An 18,851-nucleotide genomic window follows, 5' to 3' on the forward strand; every position below is an offset into this window, starting at 1 on the left:
GAGAGGTGTCTTTGCTGGTTCTTAATCAAAACTGTTTAAAGGTGTAGGAGATTCCCCTTATCTGTTCAGGCTGGATTTGAATGCAGGAAGATCTGAATCAACCGCATCCACCTTTCATCTGAAATTACAAGCTATACAGTTGTTGAACTTCACAATTACTTAATGAGTGAACTGTAATTACTGACAGAGATAGTTTATTTAGAGACAGGAGGAAATCAGATTCAGTTCCACGTTTATTGATCATAAGTGCAGTACATACAAGCAGTGAGGCAGAGGCACTGAGAGGATATTGCTGTGCTCAGGGTGATATTGACCCGGACGGAGAGCAGAACAAAGACACAGTGAATTGCTGAGTGATCACTGGGGAGACCACAGCCAACTCAATGTTGGCAACGGCCAAGGCGATAGATTTCAGGGGAAACTGTAACAAAAGAAAATGTCAATAAGAGAGTAATAATCGAATCTCCTGATCTCTCGGTTTCTGTGTCAATCAGTCTACAACTTCCACCCATTCGTTATTATGCAGGGAAATTCAGTAGCTGAAACTGTTGGTGGATTTATTATCATGTCAATGTCAACTCTCTGGAAGAGTAACTCAGCTCGAGACCTTCACCTACTCCTTCCTCTTTTCCCTGTAATTGTCTCTCACTACTAATTTGCTTCTGGACTCCAAATTGAATCTATTTCATTGCTCAGGTAGTGCATTCCACATTGTAACCACTCTCCGCACAACAAAGATTTATGCTACTTTCACCTCTGGCTCTTTTGATACTCAGTTTGTACCTGTAGCCTCCAGCTCTCCACTTTACTGCCAATTGAGCAATTTCTACCTCTGCATCCATGTGAATACCTCATGATTTTGATTACCTCTGTCAAAACCCCTCTCAAACTTCTCAACGTTAATGAGAACAAATCCAACCTCTTCATTCCTTTCAAAATCCTTCCCCTCCATTCTAAATGCTGGAGCCCAAACTGGTGTTCGTAAACATTCAGCATTGGTTACCTGCTTTTGTACTGCGATTAAAATTTTGAAACAAAGGTTTACAGGTCTGTGCTGGATCAAAATGTTTTTAAGATGGAGGGAACCAAATGGGAAAATGCAGTCAAGATTCAGATCCATCTGAGAAGGCAGAAGAGGTTCAAGGGGCTAAATAGCTGCCCAGTCTCCATGCATTGCGAAGGTGGAAACTGTTTATGGCACACGACCCATGGAGCAAGTTGTTTCTCCAGCTTTTTTGAAAAATAGTAATTGAAAGCAAAAACTGTCCTTCTGAAGCTCATGTTCAAGAGTATACTTTCATGGCCTGGACTTTCCCTTTCTCTGTAATCTCCTTGAGCTTTTGAGCATTTTGCAACTTTTCATTTTCAGTTTACTCTCCAATTCCACTGTTCCTTTTGCAGCTGAAATATGCTGCCTAGAATTTCCTCCCGAGCTGCTTCTGCCTCTAAATATTACTCCCTCCTCCAAAACTCAGCTGAAATCTGATCTCTCGGCCAAGCCTCCTGGTTTCAGTTGGTGTCTAGTTTTTACTTATTGTGCCCCTCGTTTCATTCCTTGTGCTGAATGAACAGAGGCCTGTTAATTGCTTCTATGCATTGTCCCTGTCATGCACTTCATTCCAAGTTTAGAGATATTTGGTTATTCTAATAAGTCTGTGAGAAAGGAAAGAAGCTGTCCCATTTCCTGGTATTCAGGGATTCCAGGGTCCTTGTGTGAAAGTTTATCTTGTGCAGCCCATTACAATGTACTGAATAGCGTGTTCCACTCATACTTACCAGGAGGCTCACAGCTGTAGAGTCCTTCTGTTGCTGTGACATACCACTCACGCAGTAATTGAGAGAAACTTGCGGTGGGCACTTCAATCAAACACTGAGTCATATCCAAAAACAGAAGACCCTTTCCATGAAACTTGGTCGAACTGAACATTGCAAACTGGTCCTCCTCAGACCCACCATGGCCGTGTTTGAGCTGTATTGAGAAACCACTAATTACTGATGGAATAAACGCACTGTCATGGTCTGCACATGAACTGCCTTTATCATCAGTGGTGATACTGATCAACTTCAATATCTATCATGTACTCAATTAGCCTTGAGAGTCCCAAACAGTACATTATGCTCACCTTAACAGATTTGACCAGACACTGAGCATGGTGGCTCAGTGGTCAGCACTGCTGCGTAACAGTACCAGGGACCTGGATTTGAATCCAGTCTTGGGTGACTTGGGTTACACATGGGTTTCCTTTCAGAGTCCAAAGATGTGCAGGTTAGGTGAATTAGACATGCTACATTGTCCATAGTGTCCAAAGTTGTACAGGCTAGGTTGATTAGACATAGGACATGTCCTTTTACAGGAATAGGACTGGGGGCTAGGCTGCTCTTAGGAGGGTTGATGTCGACCCAATGAGCCAAATGGCCTGCTTAAACACTGTAGGGATTCTATACTCAGCAACTCTCTCCAATTTTCAAACTTGTCTCTTTTTGAATTTGGAGAATGGACATTACTTGGAGTGGCCAGCAGTGTTGAAGTGGTAATGCCATTGGACCCCGGCCTGATGTTCTGTGATGCTCGTTTGAATCCTAGTCTAGCAGACGGTGAAATTTTAATTCAATAAATTGCTGGAATAAAAAGCTGGCCTAATGGCAACCATGTCATCATTGTCGATTGTTGTAAAAACGCATCTGCTTCACTCATGCCCAGTAGGGAAGGGAATCTGCCATCCTCACTGGGTCTGGTCTATACCTGATTCTGAACTTACAGTAATGTGGTTGACTCTCAAATGGCCGTTGGGTAATTAGAGATGGGCAATAAATGCCAGTCTAGCCAGAAATCCCCTGAATGAATAAAGAATAAAATACTGTGTTCAATCTGAAAAGACTCAGCCACAACATGGAGAGTTCTGGCTGGGTTATTGGGTGTGGTTGGTGAGGGTTATACCAGGTCAGGTACAGTGCAGGTTTAGTGGTAGTAGGAACTGCAGATGCTGGAAAATCCAAGATAACAAGGTGTAGAGCTGGATGAAGAGAGCAAGCCAAGCAGCATCATAGGAGCAGGAAAGCTGACGTTTTGGACCTAGACCCAAAACGTCAGCTTTCTTGCTCCTATGATGCTGCTTGGCCTGCTGTGTTCATCCAGCTCCACACCTTGTTATCTACAGTGCAGGTTGCAGTTAGAGTATAGCTCCATCTAAATAGTTCAATCGCACAGCACACCAATCTGAAATGCTTGCAACAAGCTCAACTCAAATCCTGAAACTGTAACTGATTGCATTCAATTTATAAATGCTCAGAATGAGAGGTGAGCAGTGTTGGGACCTGAGTGCATTTACCTCTCCCTCCAATTCCATTTTAACTCACTCCCTCCTTTTCTTCCAACCCTTCCTCCGCCTTTTCTAATTGTCCTTGTTAATTATTTGCCTAATCGATTGAGCAATTTGATTAGTGAGTTGAAGGAAAAGAACAGGCAAGCCTCAGACATTTAGTAAAGCCCATATACTCACTTGCTGCTCCTTCAAAAACTGCAGGACTTGACTCCTTGACTCAGCACGGGATGCAACTGTTTGAGCTGGTACTTGGGCCAAGTGGCACGTCTTATAATCTGTTACTGGAGCCTGAGTGCCATTTAAGCACAGCAGCTTAAAATCACTGGACCTGAGACCTGTAGCCCACTTCTCTTGTGAATTACCTTAAAGGTGAAACATTGATTGGTTTAGAATATATGGAGCAGTGGCACATAGATTCAAAACCTTATCTGCAGTGCAACTGTCCTCAAAATAATCCAGTTCTCCTATCACATCACATCACACTTTGAATCTCTTCTTCCCATCACGTGAAATAGAACCACCCATGAAAGTGGGTCCCAGATGATTCCATTGTTTTATATCTGATCATGTGGGTCTGTTTACCAACACAGTGACTGTGCTTGATTGATCATGCTTGGGCACAGGATCAGAGGAAAGTAGAAAAAGCTGGAATCTTGAGCTGTAGCATGGAGTGGACATTTGAAAAGTGATTAAATCTTGTTACACATGTTGGAAATAGCACCATCTCTGTGCAGATCCAAGACAATAAGGTACAGTCGTTGAAATCTACAAAAGGTCCCTCAGTCCACCGAATTTTTTGGCAACAAATCTGCAAAAGAAGCAGTTTTCGATAAAAGAATAAACATTTCAAATTACGCTTTTGAGAATAAATTAAATAACATGAATGAGACTGTATCTTGATTTGAATCAAAGGCAATTTTGAATTAGGAAGCCATAATCAGCTCATCTAGTTCACTCAGCCAGAACAAAACGACTTCCATCTTCACGTGCAAGATAAAACCTGTCTCGGGTAGTAGCACAGAATTGGTGATCATAAATTTCTACCATCGTTTCACACAGTGCCCAGAGGTTTGCCAATGAAGCATTTTGTCGCCTTTATTGAATGAGCGTGAGATTCTAAGAAATGCATAGCATGGGAGGAGGTCATTCAGTCCATCCTGCCCTTGCTGGCTGACAATGAGCAATCCCTCAATCTATTTATCAATTCGTTACCAATAACCATGTGTGTTACAGCTTTCCCTGTGCAGATCCACATACCTTTTTTAAAAATATTATGAAGATTTCTGCCTTTACCGCCCTTTCAACAGTCAGTTTGCAATTGTTGCAATCCCTCTTATTTCCCTTTATAAGACAAACTAGTACCAGGACATAGTTTAAAATAAGGGGTGGGAGATGAGGAGATGGTTTTCTTCCTCTAGACGGTCATGTGTATGTGCAACCTTCTTCCAACAGGGGACAGTGACAGGGCCAAAGGAGCCAAATGGTTGACTGTTGCCCTAATTTGAAATAAACAATCCAATACTCCTGGATGCATTTATAAAGATCTTTAGTTCACAAAATGTCCCTGCCAAATCTCTACAGTGGAATTTGGATTTATAACTCTCTGATTTAGAGGCACAGGAGGTCCATTGAGGCAATGCTTTTGACTATCGAGCCCATTAGGCAATTCCACTTACTCATTCACTTAAATAAATAAATAAATAGTACGTGAATTAAACTCATTTAAGTTATTTAACTGGGGTTAGTCCAATAGCCCTTACTGACACTCTCACAGGAACACTGCTTTATTACAGTTAGTCCATTCCAGACTCTAGGGGAATCCAGTCTGGGAGGGTTAGTTTCCAAAAACATGGTCTGCATTTGTTGGATGAAGTAATTGCTCTGAAGGGGTTAATGCTGGAGCCTGCTTTAAACTCTACCCAATCTGATCATATCCTACAGTCTCAGGTGGGGAAATGAAGGGAATAGCTTTGGATCTGAGGGGGAAAGATGTGCCATCTATGTCTCTCAATACTTTTCCTAAATCTAACTTATAAACTACATGGGTGGCACAGTGGCTCAGTGGTTAGCACTGCAGCCTCACAACGCCAGGGACCCAGGTTCAATTCCAGCCTCGGGCAACTGTCTGAGTGGAGTTTGCACATTCTCCACGTGTCTGCATAGGTTTCCTCCGGATGCTCCGGTTTCCTTCCACAGTCCAAAGATGTGCAGGCTAGGTGGATCAGCCGCGCTAAATTGTCCATAATGTGTGGGTTATAGCGGGGTGGGACTGGGTGGGATGCTCCAAGGGGCAGTGTGGACTTGTTGGGCCGAAGGGCCTGTTCCCACACTGTAGGAAATCTAATCTAATCTTGTTAAGAAAACAGCCTCTTCTCGTTAAGTCTCATGAGTGATTCTTCCTGTATCAATGTAAATTAAATAGCCCCTTACATCCAGTCAAAAACAGTGGATTGGTGTCAGCGTCCCATAACTCACAAATAAATACAACAGCTCTCCCATTGAGGACTGGTCTGATGATCTGCTTAAAAAGTGAAACAGATTCACTTGCACAGAAGTTAATAATTTCCTAAGGTGGAGGCTCGAGAACAAGGAGACACAAAATTAAAATCTGAACCAGGCCATTTAGGAAGGAAATCAGAAACACTTTACCACAAAAAGGGTCATCGAAATAAAAACTCTCTTCCAAAAAACTAATGCTGGACACCAGTGGTGGCTCAGAAATATTGGAACAGGAAAAGGTCAATCACCTGCTTAAACCTGTTCCACCATTCATTGAGACTATGATTCATCTCTGATCCAACACCACGTACCCTCCCTTTGGCCCATATCCTTTAACGTCTTTGCTTGACCAAAATTTATCTATTTCTCAGGCTTAAAATTAGCAACTGATCCAGCATCCACTGCTATTTATCGAAGACTTCCTAACATCTATCTTCCTCTATGTCTGGAATGGCTTCTTAATCTCTCCTGAATGGTCTGGACCTAATTCTCAGACTTTGTCTCCTAGGTCTTGAATCTCTAGCTAATGGAAATAGCTTATCTTTAGCTATCCTGCTGTTTCCTGTTAATGTCTTGAAGACTTTGATCAGATCACCCAGTTACCTTCTAAATTCTGGCAAGAACAAGCCCAATTTGTATAGTCTATCCTCACAAGTAAGCCCCTGCAGTTGAGGCATCATTCCTGTAAACCTGCACTGTAATCCCTCCAAAGCCAACATATCTTTCTGAAAGGGTGGTGGTCAGATCTGCTCACAGTATTCCAAGTCATGATTAACCAGGGTTTTGTATAACTGCAGCATAACTCCTGCATCCTTGTATTCAAATCCTCCACATACAAAGGCAAACATTCCATTAGTTTTCTTGATCACTTTCTGTGCCTGTTTGTGACATTTAAAAGATCTACACACCTGAAACCCAAGTCTCTTTGAACATCCGCTGTATTTAACTTGATACCATTTAGAAAGTACCCTGATTTATCTTTGTTTAGTCCAAAATGGATAACCTCACACTTGCTTACACTGAATTCCATCTGCCACAGTTTTGCCCATTCACTTAATCTATCACTATCTCTTTGTTATTTTATGTTACATCTTCACTGTCTACAAAGCCACTTAACTTTGTGTCATCAGCAAATTTGAACATATGACTTTCTATGTCACTATCCAAGTTCTTAATAAATAAGATGAATAATTGATCATTGAACACAGATCCTTGTGGAACACCACTGGCCACATCTTCCAATGTGAGTACTTATCCCTGCTTTCTATTGCCTGTCATTTCCTAGTTATGTCAGTAATTTCCCCAGGATGTTTTTTTTTCAGAGTTTTGACCCAGCATTGCATTAACTGTTTCTTTAAACATCTTTCAGTGTTCTTGTGTTGTTTTACTCATTAGTGGATTTTCCTAGTTTACCGTGGACAGTGTCTGCCTCATCTCGCTTTCAGGTTGGATTTTATAGGGGAAAAGTATAAAATAGGGAGTAAAACCATACTCATTGGAGTTAAAGGGTATGATGTGAGAAAATGGCAGAGCAGGTTTGAGAGGTTGAATGTTTTGATTCCAAAAATCAATTCTACGTAAGTAAAACATGCCAGTCAAACATTAGAATCGTGCTTTAAATCAGCCAGATGTTGTTTCGTTGTGTCTTTCTTGCCAGTACCCAGTCTAAGTTTGGTTACTACTGAGACCTATGCTTGTTCACGTAAAACTGTGGGCCAGGAGCTCATACATACCATCAGTATTCTCAAAGACAGTTGTATGAACGAGGAAAGTAACATCGCCCTTCTCGACCAGGCATCTGAAAGAAATTACAATAAGTAATTTGCATTTAAAAAAAGGATATGTTTCATATGGTTTTTACCCAAGATAGTGATGGTAGGATCATGATTATGTTAATAGCCAGAGAAAAAAAGTTCAAATGCAAGAAATGATCAGCTTGCCGCAACAAAGCAACTGGTTCCTTCAGAGAAGGAGGCGTGCTGTCCTTCACTGGTCCAGTATATATGTGATCAACATGGTTTGTTAGTAGCTGTCCTCTGAAAATTCAGCAAGGCACTCAATCATATCAAACACAGAGCAACTAGGAATAGGGAATAGACTTGATCTCATTTCCTTACAACCTAGTGACTCACATCCTGATGATTAGTTTTACAAATGAGGAGTGCTGATTCTTAAACTGACTGATAAATTGTTGGATTTAGTGAGAACATTGCAACATACGGATGATGAATTTCATTTCTTTTTCTAAAGTATGACATTTTGTAACAGTGTTGAGGGACAATGACCCAGATCATGATGTGGTGCAGTAAGGTGCCAATTGATGGCCAGTATTGATTATTCAATTTCTTGTAAACAGCACAACTCACCACATTAATATTCAAACTCCCACCTTACTAAACTAAGCAAACAAATCTGATGTCGGGAATGCTTGAGAAGGAAACCAGAATGGTTTCTACTTACTGTTTGGTCTAAATGATTCCCATATTGGACATCGGACACCAGTATGCTCAACAGGCACCAATAACACACACCCATCCATCCAATTGCCAGGATTCTCCTCAAACTTTCTTCTATGGCATCAATTCATAACTAGCTATGTGCTTTGGGTTTTTATCCTGCTGCTCTAAACATCTGCTGGGTATTTCACCAGTGGAACCATCTGTTATTGTCTTGTGGTGTCTGAAACAGTGTTGAGAATGTGTCACTGTAGGATAGAAATGTAGACAGAGTATGAGGGATTCTAAAAGAAATTCATTATGTACATTATCCTAACCATACACATCCTGGCTAAGCATAACTTCTAAGCTGGTCCCTCCAGAGTCTCTCCAACATCATGTGATCATCGTACCAGAGACAAGGGAATGTTCTGGGGACCCTTGCTCGAATTCTGCCATGGCAGATGGTGGAATTTGGATTCAATTAAAAATCTGGAATCACGGCAACCATGAAATTGGTGTCTAAGGTTCTTGAGTAGATCTGTAGCTTGGGCTGTCGATGCTGTGGTTGGCTCACCGAGCTGGTTCGTTGTTCCACAGATGTTTCATTGTCATGCTGGGTAACATCATCAGTGCAGCCTCTGATGAAGCATTGCTGTGTTTTTCCACCTGGGGCATTCAAACACTGGAGTCCGATGGATTTAATTACCTAATTTCTGATTTTCCTTCACAGTGGTATATATGTAGGGTCTAACTCTGTGTGTTTGTTGATGGCCTTCTTGATGGAAAACTAGGCCTCTAGGAATTCCCGCGCTTGTCTCTGTTTGGCCTGTCCTAGGATCCTAATGTTGTCTCAATTGAACTGGTGGTTCCCCTTATCTGTGGGAATGAAGATGAGTGAGTATTAGTCGTGTCTTTGAACGTTAACTAGCAATGAAAAGACACACCCTCCAGACCAATCCTCACTCATCTCTATTCCCACAGATAAGGAGAACCATCAGTTCAATTGGGACAACACCAGGATCCCAGGACAGGTCAAACAGAGACAAGTGTGGGAATTCCTCGAAGCCTATTTTTTCACCAAGAAGGCCGTCAACAAACATATAGAACTAGACCCTACATACCCACCACTGCGAAGGAAAACAGGGAACGAGATAATCAAATTCCCCTAACCGACCCCAGCGTTTAAATACCAGGCGGAAAAACATAACAGCGCTTCATCGGAGGCTGCACTGATGATGTTACCCAGCAGGGTGATGAAATGTCCGTGAACTAATGAACCAGCTTGCCGAGCCAACCAACCACAGCATGAAATTAGTGTCAATTGTCAGGAAAAGCTAATTTGGTTCACTAATGCCTTTGAGGGAAGGAAACCTACCATCGTTATCTGGTCTGGCCTACATGTGAAACCAAACCAATGTGGCTGACTCTTAACTGCCTTCTGGGCAGTTTGGGTGACCACTAATGCATGGATCCCATTAATGAACAAGAAATAAAATTGCCTGTAAGAGGAGTTGGATTCACTCCAATCAAGCTAGCACATGTTGAAATAAAACTTCTTTTGCCGTGACTGAAATGGAATGCAGAATAATTCTGACACTCAGAAACAAGCCACACACCTAAAAGCTCCAGGGTAGCCAAAGTATCGCTCACTGAAGTTAAAGGCACACTTGTCCATTCCAGGTGGCGAGGAGTGCTCTTGGCCAGCACAAAGGGAGCATAGGTTGCTTTCGGGATCTGCCCCAGGCGTACAGCTTTCACTGAAATATGTGGCTTCAACGAGAAAAAATGTCAAAATTGTTCTCAATTGGCTCAATCAACATATTTATTATTCACAGTATAATTGGGAATAGAAGTGTCTCCTAAAGTAAAGGGAGTAGGCTTGCATAACAGTGCGAAAGGGGCAAATGCGTTTACTGAATGGAACAGGAACAGGCATCTATTCTGAATGGAACAAGAGCGTGAGAGCATATTGAATGGACTAGGAACAGGAGTATATTGGAAATGGAAGATGAATAAGAATGTATTCCAAAAGGAACAGGAACAGGAGACTATTCTGAATCGAACAGGAGCACAGTGTATTCTGAATGGAACAGGAGCACGAGTGTGCACTGCATGGAAAAGGAACGGGAGTGTATTACAAACGGGATGGGAATAGGAGGTGTACTGAACAGAGTAGGAACAGGGCAGGAATAGGAGTGTAATCTGAATGGAATAGGAACAGGTGGTTGTATTGTAAAGTTTGGAGACAAAGTAGCTGAGGGTGTTTCTGGTGTAGTGGTGTGGTCCCTAGCCCTGAACCAGGAGTCCTGGGTTCAAGTTCCACCTGCTCTAGCCCCATGAGAAGATACAGCCCGAGTCCCAGTGAGGTGATACAGTCTGTGTCCCATGAAGTCATATAGCCCCAGTCCCGGTGAGGACATACAGCCCAAGTCCTATGAAGAAATACAGCCTCTGCCCCAGTGAGGACATACAGCCCGAGTCCCAGTGAGAAGATACAGTCTGAGTCCCAGGGCACGCCTTACATCTCTAAAGGCGTTGATTAGAAATTATAGAGAGTGAGTAACTAGGACTTTACTTCCAAAGATCGAGAAATTGATGGGAAGGGAGACGAAAATTGAATCGGTAGATGACGACAGAGGCCAGGGAGGGTGCAGAAAGGTGGACAATGAGTAAGCTGATGAAAGTGGAATGCAGCAGATAGTTACAAGGAGAAAGTGTGAGGTGAAATTTGAATAGGCCTAGCAAAGGAGCATGCATTGCGAGAGCAAGGCCATTAGCCTCTGAGTTTAAATATCCCAGGATCACTCCCTGTTCTTAACAACTGAAAGGATTTAAAACTTATGCAAATCCATTCAAACCAGTCAGACAAAACAGCATCTACTTACAGTTGTAAAGGCTGCAGTTTTTGATTTTGTCCTGGGCAATCAACCACCCCATTGGAATAATCCAACCAGTTCGGTTCAGAGCTGTGATGCATGATTTCTTGCCTTTCAGGGTGTCCCAGGTCAAAGTTTGATCTTTCACAACAGCCACTATATACATAACTAAATACACAAGTGAAATACACAAGTCAACAATGTATGCATGGTCTTTAAGGTAAATTGAGAAATAGATCAGAAAGGATTAAGGTTCAATGGATTCAATTATTGTCAGGCTGAATTTTTTTCAATCTTTACATATCCAGAACTGCTCTTACACAACTGAATAGATTTTGTTTCCCATCACTAAGTCTACCATGATATATTATTTCCTCTATTAATCATCCACCAGTAAATCACCCACGTTATCTGATTAGCTCATCTATGAGCAGAGCCCATTACGGGCAATGTAGACCATCGAAGATGAGAGAGGGGTAGGGTGAGAGCGAGGGGGCTAAGTCAAAATGGAGTTGGAGAAGGAGATAAAACACTCTAACCCCACGGTGCCCACCTGTCTCGAAAGGCACCAAGGTTATTGTTGGACATTGTGTGCTCCCTCTTTAAGGACATGTGGGCACAAACATAACCATTGCTAGGTTGTACAGTCAAGGCTTGTCATTCCTTTTGAATTGAAGATGAAGGGTTGAAGTGTTTAAAGTAATTTGATAGGGTCGATAGAAAAAAATTATCACTGGTTTGAGAATCCTGAACAAAGGGCCACAACCTTAAATTTAGGGCTGGGTCATTTGGTGTGGCATCAGATTCTTCAAATCTACATTCTGTCCCAGTAGCTTGTTATCATGAAAGATGAAACCTACAATCCTAAGAATTTGAATAAGCAGAGAGCCTGATTGTCTCCACAAAATGTATTTCTTGAATAGTAGCCACTTATCAGTGGAATAACTACTTTAGATACAGTGAGAAGAGGCAGGAGTACAGACCGGTTCAACATTTTGGAAAAAATGCCTGGGAATTGGCTTGTGTTTAGACATCCTTCCCCAAGTCTCCTCTGAATGAAATTGATGTTGTTGAACTGGCCCCAGTCCCAATGAAAGAGATACAACCTGTACAAAAGTGGTGGGCAAAAGGGTCTTTTCCATACTGTATGGTTCTATGATTAACTCAGCGCTAATGAGGGAATATGCCCCAGTCCCTGTGAGTCAGCAAACTTCAACTGAATTCAATGTACCAAGGTTTGAGCAGCTTATTGCAATTCCTGTAAATACTTATTATAAAAACGTAACTTCTGAAACTCACATGGCTCTGTGTATGGTGCTGAGCTCCTGCAAGGTTCAAGATTCTCTGTAAATTAAAAAAAATGTGAAGAGGATTAACACATGCTCAGATTGAAGGGATGACCTCTAACCCCGGCTTCTTTTTTTTTTAGCAATTAAGTGGTGGATGGGATTGGGGGCTGCATCGGGTCTGTGTCAGGGATTTCGGTTCCTAAACACCTCCAGCTGCTGCCACAACCCAGATATCGTGCTGAAGATTGATGACAGACAGTGGCTAGACTTCGGTGAAGTGGATTTGCTCCAACTGGCCCGGACTGGGGCTGTTCCTGGATTGAATCCAGGGGTTGGTATATGACTGATGATGTAAATGATAATGCTAGTCAGAAGAGAGGCGAAGAGAACAGAAGAGAGTGAGATGGTAGGGTAGCTCGATCCTTGTGACGGAGTAAGATAGAGAAAAACTGTCCTAGAGAGATGGATATTTCAGTATATTCAGCGAAGAAAGAGTATTACATATTAAAGGGAGTGACACAGCCTTCTTTAAAGGAAAGATACTGAGGAGAACTTAGATTTTGAGCATATTGCCATCCATATTGTCCAAATGTGCAGGTTATTTACTGGTTAACATGATACAGCATGTGTGAATACTTAGTCTCAGTTCCAAACAGAAGGGTCTTGTAGTGTAATTAAGATGTGGTTTGTTGCTTCTCCGCAACCATCCATAGCTTATAAGAACAGGAATTAGGTTTACATTTGCAATAAAGATTACCTTAAGCCTATCTCTACAACGAACCTAATCTGCTCTCTCAACAAGTCCTCATGACATCAGCATCGCGGGTGGTGCTTATTGCACTCAGACAAGAACTAACCCCTTGCACCCAAGTGCAAGGCAAAGGATCGGTAGCAGTTCACTAAGACAAAGCAGTCTCTAAACGACACCCAATATCCTAAAGAAACCAAGGGGTACTCAGCCTACGGCAGGACAATCAGCAAGTGAGAGTCTGTGGAAGAAGGACAATCCATAGACTTATGCGCAACACTCTAAGGCAGAGTTAAAACAGAGTTCTCTCAAAGCATTCCAAGCACTCAATGGCACTGCCATATTCTCCATTTTTACTTTTACCTACCAAGGGAAATCAATGAGTTACTTGCTTCACCTGAGAGCGGCTGTCCAGCAGGGGTGACAGATATTGCAGCCTGAAAGGTTCCTGCAGGACAAAACCCAAGGCAAAAATGCAGCTGATAGCCCCTGCCAGACTGTGTCTATGGTGGAGACATAATCACACCCTTTATGAATGGAGTTTCAGCCATAGCCAGTGCTCCTGAGTCAAGCACATGTAGGAGTCTCCCTGGGTGGCACTATCCGTAGTGTAGCTGTACATCCCTCCAGGGCTGCTGCTCTCATTCCAAGTAACAAAGTAACTGTGCCCTCCCTTGAATGCCAGGAGACAGGTGGGGGGGAAGCAGCTTTTGAGAAAACCGTGTACAAGCTGCTGGTATTTTACACAAACAACAGCCTCAAAATAAAAATTTGAACCTCTCCCTTTGAACTTATACCTGCTTCTAGAGTGGCACCCAAGGCAAGACAGGATCCCATTTCATACGGCTGGTGGGGAGACTCAGTGTAGGTGAGGATAAGGACCACTATGTGTGGGGGAAAAGCCACCAGCACATTGGCTGATTGTGCAGGGCTCTGGGGAATGGAGAGGAACAGTTGTCCAATCAGTTACTGACACGTTATCAGAGCAGTCAATGGTGAAAAATGGAGATTGTTAATGTCCATGAACAGAGAGAGAGGAAGGTAATTCTGAGAGCCAGTGCGGGGACACACTTACCTTTGTTATAATATTCAGTCATGACTGGGACCAGACCACACTTTTCTGCAACAAGCATTCTTGCACTGTGCAGAACAACAGCATCAGCTTCAGCCAACTACAAAACAAAAGACTCCGTTAGTGAGCTGACTGTCTCAGAGTACATGCCTGTTTCTTTCAGTGAGTTTGTTACATGTTCAAGAACTTGTCATTGGCCCCTTCTTAGGTGGGAATATGCTTTCATCTCAACTCTGTATCACTCTGATGCCCTTCTTCCCCTGATTCCAACTGAAGCCTCTCTCTCGCTTTCAAAGGTAGAAGATCCTGGTTTACAACTCTGCTGCCAGCCACAATAATGGAGAGTTGATCTCCTGACTTATGTTTGCAGATTGATCCTCAGTGCTGAGGGAGAAGTGTGAGTTAGGAAGCTGCAGCAGTTGTCAACCAGTTGATGTCAGAGCCAAGAGGTCTGGCTGAAGATCACTGTAAAGTGGAATCTAGGGAGACCACAATTTCCTTGCTTCACTCTGTCAAAAAGTATTAACACTTCCACTGTTGTTGGCTCATTGTTTTGTTCAATCATGAGATGTAGAACTCACCTGATGACCAATTGCATTTATTGTCCACCCAAGTATACCTCCACTAACACTCATACTTGTCCATCTCATTGGGAGTTAATGTTCAATATATTGCTGGAGGTCTGGATTCATTTATAGGCTCGAACAAGTGTGGATGGCAGATTTAATAATGACCCAGAAGGGGTTTTTTGACAATTCTGTAGCTTCATCGTGACTATTACAGAGATTTTATTTTTAAATTCAACACTCAGTAATTGATAAATTTGAGCTTGTGTCTCAGAATTGAACTCGGTTTTCCAAATGTGGCCGAGCCAATGTCCTATACAGCCACAACACAACTTACTAACTCCTACAATCAATGCACTGACCAATAAGGGCATGTGTACCAAATGCACCTATATCCCAAGGCCTCTTTGTTCAGCAACACTCTCCAGGACCCGAACATTAAGTGTATATAAGTCCTGAGCTGCTCTGCCTTACCAAAATGCAACACCTCACTTTTACGTAAGTTAAACCATCTGTCGCTCTCAGCCCATCAGCCCACCTGACCAAGGTCCCATTGTACTCTGAGATAACCTTCTTCACTGTCCTCTACACCTCCAATTTTTGTGTCATCTTCAAACCTACTAACCATGTTGATTTACTTTAGTGAACTAAAATATAAAATGAAATATCCAATCCTAGGTGAGGTTATGCCATCTTTGCAGTACTCTCTTGCTATCTTGCAGGGAGGTTTACTTCCTTTTTAATATAAAAACCTCCAAACTCCATGGCATGTCAGGGCCAACAGAACCTTGATACAAGTTCTCCGTGTATTTACATTTTCCCAACTAATTGTTTCCCTCGCATTCCCAGTATATCCCTCACAATCCAAATATAATCCATCACATTCCATACATATGTTCAACATTTCAAATATAGCTGTCAAATTCCATATACCCCTCAGATCAAGTTTACTCCCACTTTCCAAAAACACTTGCATATTCTAAATGTACTTCTCATATTACAAATATTCTAATTATCAATATGCACCCGTCAGATTCCAATGTATCCTGACATTCTGTTGTATATCCCACACTCCTTTCCACCTCCTCTCTAATTTGTTTAACTAAAGCTGATGAAACAAATCATTTCTCTGTGCCTTGGAAATATGTAACATTTCCATTCTAAGTTGGAGTCAAAATCCTTATTCTTGGCCTCTTTCAAAGCCCCTCCATATCTTATCTCAGAGAAGGCTAGCTAAGATTCAATCACTTTCCTCTGCATGTGTGTCAAAGCTATTTAATATTTGATCCTTCAGGATTGGCTGGACAAGCCATGTATGTTTCACATTTTACACAGTGACCTTAGTAAATATTTGACATTTACCGCGACTTTCTGAATGCAGTCTTCCATTGAGTCAGCCTGGACGCAGCTGACTGATGTCCACTCATTGCACTTAGCCTGTTCTTTCTCACTAGTAGTGCACCAACGTAATTTATCACCAGCAGATGCAGTGACCCCACCTGAGGAATAGAAACACACTGACGTTGATACCGTCCCTTCATTCTGTATTTGTAGTAAAATGGATCAATAACATCTCCCACACTGTAAGACTGGAATTCCTGACTGAAGAAGCTGTTCAGGTCAGGTCAAGTGAAGGGGGAAATTGGATTGAGTTGTGCAGTTAGTTTAGGTCTGGGGGTTGGTTCTGTGGGAGTGCTGATAGGGAGTTAGGTGTTAAGGTACACAGTTAATAATTTAGTGAAGAATTAAGCTACATCAAAGCTTCAGCTGCAATATTTCTAAGGTGGTGTGTATGAAATCAGTGTAAGGAACATTAGCCTGGATTTTTCAATGGTTATGTAATTGTTGGACCAGCACAGTCTGCAGTTATGAATTAGGACCATGCGGACTCTCAGACTACAACAGAAGCCGTGGGAATTGTCTGAGACATTGCAGGTTCCGAATGGCAATGTCACCTTGTTCTGGAGCTCCCAAAGAAAAGCCCATAACGTTGAAGAATTCAGAGGGTTCAGCATTCACTAACTTAACAGTCATCAAAAAGGCCTAAGACAATTAAAACCTAGTTTAAGTCATGGTTGGTGGCACGGTGGCTCAGTGGTTAGCACTGCAGCCTCAGAGCACCAGGGAACCAGGTTCGATTCCAGCCTCGGGTGACTGTCTGTGTGGAGTTTGCACATTCTCTCCGTGTCTGTGTGGGTTTCCTCCGGGTGCTCCAGTTTCCTCCCACAGTCCAAAGATGTGCGGGCTAGGTGGATTGGCCATGCTAAATTGCCCGTAGTGTTCAGGGGTGTGTGGGTTATAGGGGGATGGGTCTGGGTGGGATGCTTCAAGGGGCAGTGTGGACTTGTTGGGCTGAAGGGCCAGTTTCCACACTGTAGAGAATCTAATCTAAAACTATTAAGCTTACCCTCAACTTGTCAACCTAGACACCTCACCCCAAATCCACACAACTTCCCGACAAAAATTGCAGAACTCAGCGTTGATATAAAATCTTGGAGCAGAGTGGTAATATTTTTATTCACTGGTAGGATGTGGGCATCACTGGCTGCCCCAGCATTTATTGCTCATTCCTAGTTGTCCCTTGAGAAGTTGGTGGTGAGCCACCTTCTGGAATCGATGCAGTCCATGTGGTGTAGGTAGACCCGCAAAGCCCTCAAGAAAGGAGTTGCTGGATGTTGACCCAACCACAGTGAAGGAACGGTGATATACTTCCAAGTCAGGATGGTGAGCGGCTTGGTGGGGAAAATTGCATGCGACATTATTCCAATATATTTGCTGCCCTTCTTCTTAGTCTGGCTGTGATTATCAGCCCTCAGAATATCAGGGCAACGCAAATCAGCTCAACAAAGCTTTTAACTTCAAGAACAATTACAGTCCACCATACACACACCAGGACTTGTGAGGTGTGCAATTGCAACTTAAATGTAGTCCATCACCACTCTTGATAATAAAACATCAAGGCCAATATTTTCTGTTCAACCATCAACATTTTTACATGCAAAGAGTATAATGTTTTGCCTCTGTTCTGGGCCTTTGATAATTTGATAAATACAAATGGTTTCTCTATGAATGGACATTACTTCTTTTACAGATATTCTGACAGGATCCCAAATGTGTAACTTGATCCCTACAGAGTAAACTGAAACAAAAACGTGAGCTGCCTATAAAAATAAACATAAGTCTACAAGATTTGGAATGACTTACCAGTAATTCCTATGACCAGAGCTATGTAGAGCAGCATTATCCTGCCTGACATCTTGTAGGACTGGTGAAAATGAGGAGTAATGTGTCTCTGGCAGTCCTCAGGCGGTCTTAATGCTCCACAGTCACTGTTAAACAGTTCTGGAGTATTAGGCACAGAGTTGACAAAGCTGGTCTCTATTGACTAAGTGTTTCACAACAATTTACCGGAATAAATCAACCTTTACAATTTAAACAGACTATATACATTTTGGGAAATCTGAATAATTATTTGAGGTTTGTTATTTCCAAACATTACACTAACTTAGTAATGGTAAATTTGGAAAGATTGCACAAAGTGTACTCAGGAACTGATTTCCCAACTCTACCTTTCCTCATGTTTCCCTGAAACTGTTAACTCTTTATTATCTTGCCAATAAATTTTACCCTGGTTTGCACTGATCTAAGTCCGCCCACAAGCAGGATTAATCCCATTGGGCTGGGGAAGGGAAATATTTGGCAGGGTCCTCATTGCCCTGTGTCTCCTTGAAACAGAAGTTCCAACAGGTGGCGGAAGTGAGGGAGGACACGGAGCAGAGTAGTTGGATAACAGACTGTCTCTGGGGCAAAGTATGACTCTGGGGCAAGGAGGCCTGATGGAGAGAACCATCTTACTATTAATGCATTTCCTCAACTAGATGTGAACCACAGATTTGATCCCATTAAGTATTGGGTCATTCACGTTTTACACTCCAGCCGGAGTTCCTCTGCTCTGTTTGCTCATTTCCCTTTTTTTTCTGTCTTTGTTTGCAAACTTTGAACCTTATTTTGCCGGAGGTGAATGGAAGAGCTCAGAGGCC

The 18,851-nt window shown here is 42.4% G+C and overlaps 1 protein-coding gene across 1 annotated transcript; it reads right to left on the reverse strand.

The window, feature by feature from the left end:
• Positions 1-215: 215 nt before the first annotated feature.
• Positions 216-18,330, reverse strand: LOC132210525 (serotransferrin-B-like). Its single transcript, XM_059650993.1, has 10 exons — positions 18,016-18,330; positions 16,174-16,310; positions 14,249-14,345; positions 12,436-12,480; positions 11,146-11,304; positions 9,877-10,030; positions 7,556-7,620; positions 3,501-3,685; positions 1,777-1,969; positions 216-421 (listed from the first exon to the last, which is right to left on the reverse strand). Exons 1-10 carry the CDS (start codon positions 18,065-18,067, stop codon positions 381-383), a joined length of 1,128 nt encoding a protein of 375 aa, XP_059506976.1. The 5' UTR covers positions 18,068-18,330; the 3' UTR covers positions 216-380.
• Between the last annotated feature and the right edge of the window lie 521 nt (positions 18,331-18,851).

This window comes from Stegostoma tigrinum, chromosome 14, assembly GCF_030684315.1.
Source record: "Stegostoma tigrinum isolate sSteTig4 chromosome 14, sSteTig4.hap1, whole genome shotgun sequence".
NCBI lineage: Eukaryota > Metazoa > Chordata > Chondrichthyes > Orectolobiformes > Stegostomatidae > Stegostoma > Stegostoma tigrinum.

What these genes read in the sequence shown, in the direction of transcription:
- LOC132210525 (XM_059650993.1), bottom strand. Translation starts at nt 18,067, where the DNA reads ATGTCAGGCAGGATAATGCTGCTCTACATAGCTCTGGTCATAGGAATT. An exon ending in ACTGCATTCAGAAAGTCGCG is followed by an intron (nt 14,346 to 16,173) that starts GTAAATGTCAAA and finishes TTTGTTTTGTAG; the next exon opens with TTGGCTGAAGCTGATGCTGT. An exon ending in TGTCTTTGAGAATACTGATG is followed by an intron (nt 3,686 to 7,555) that starts GTATGTATGAGC and finishes TTCACCTTTAAG; the next exon opens with GTAATTCACAAGAGAAGTGG.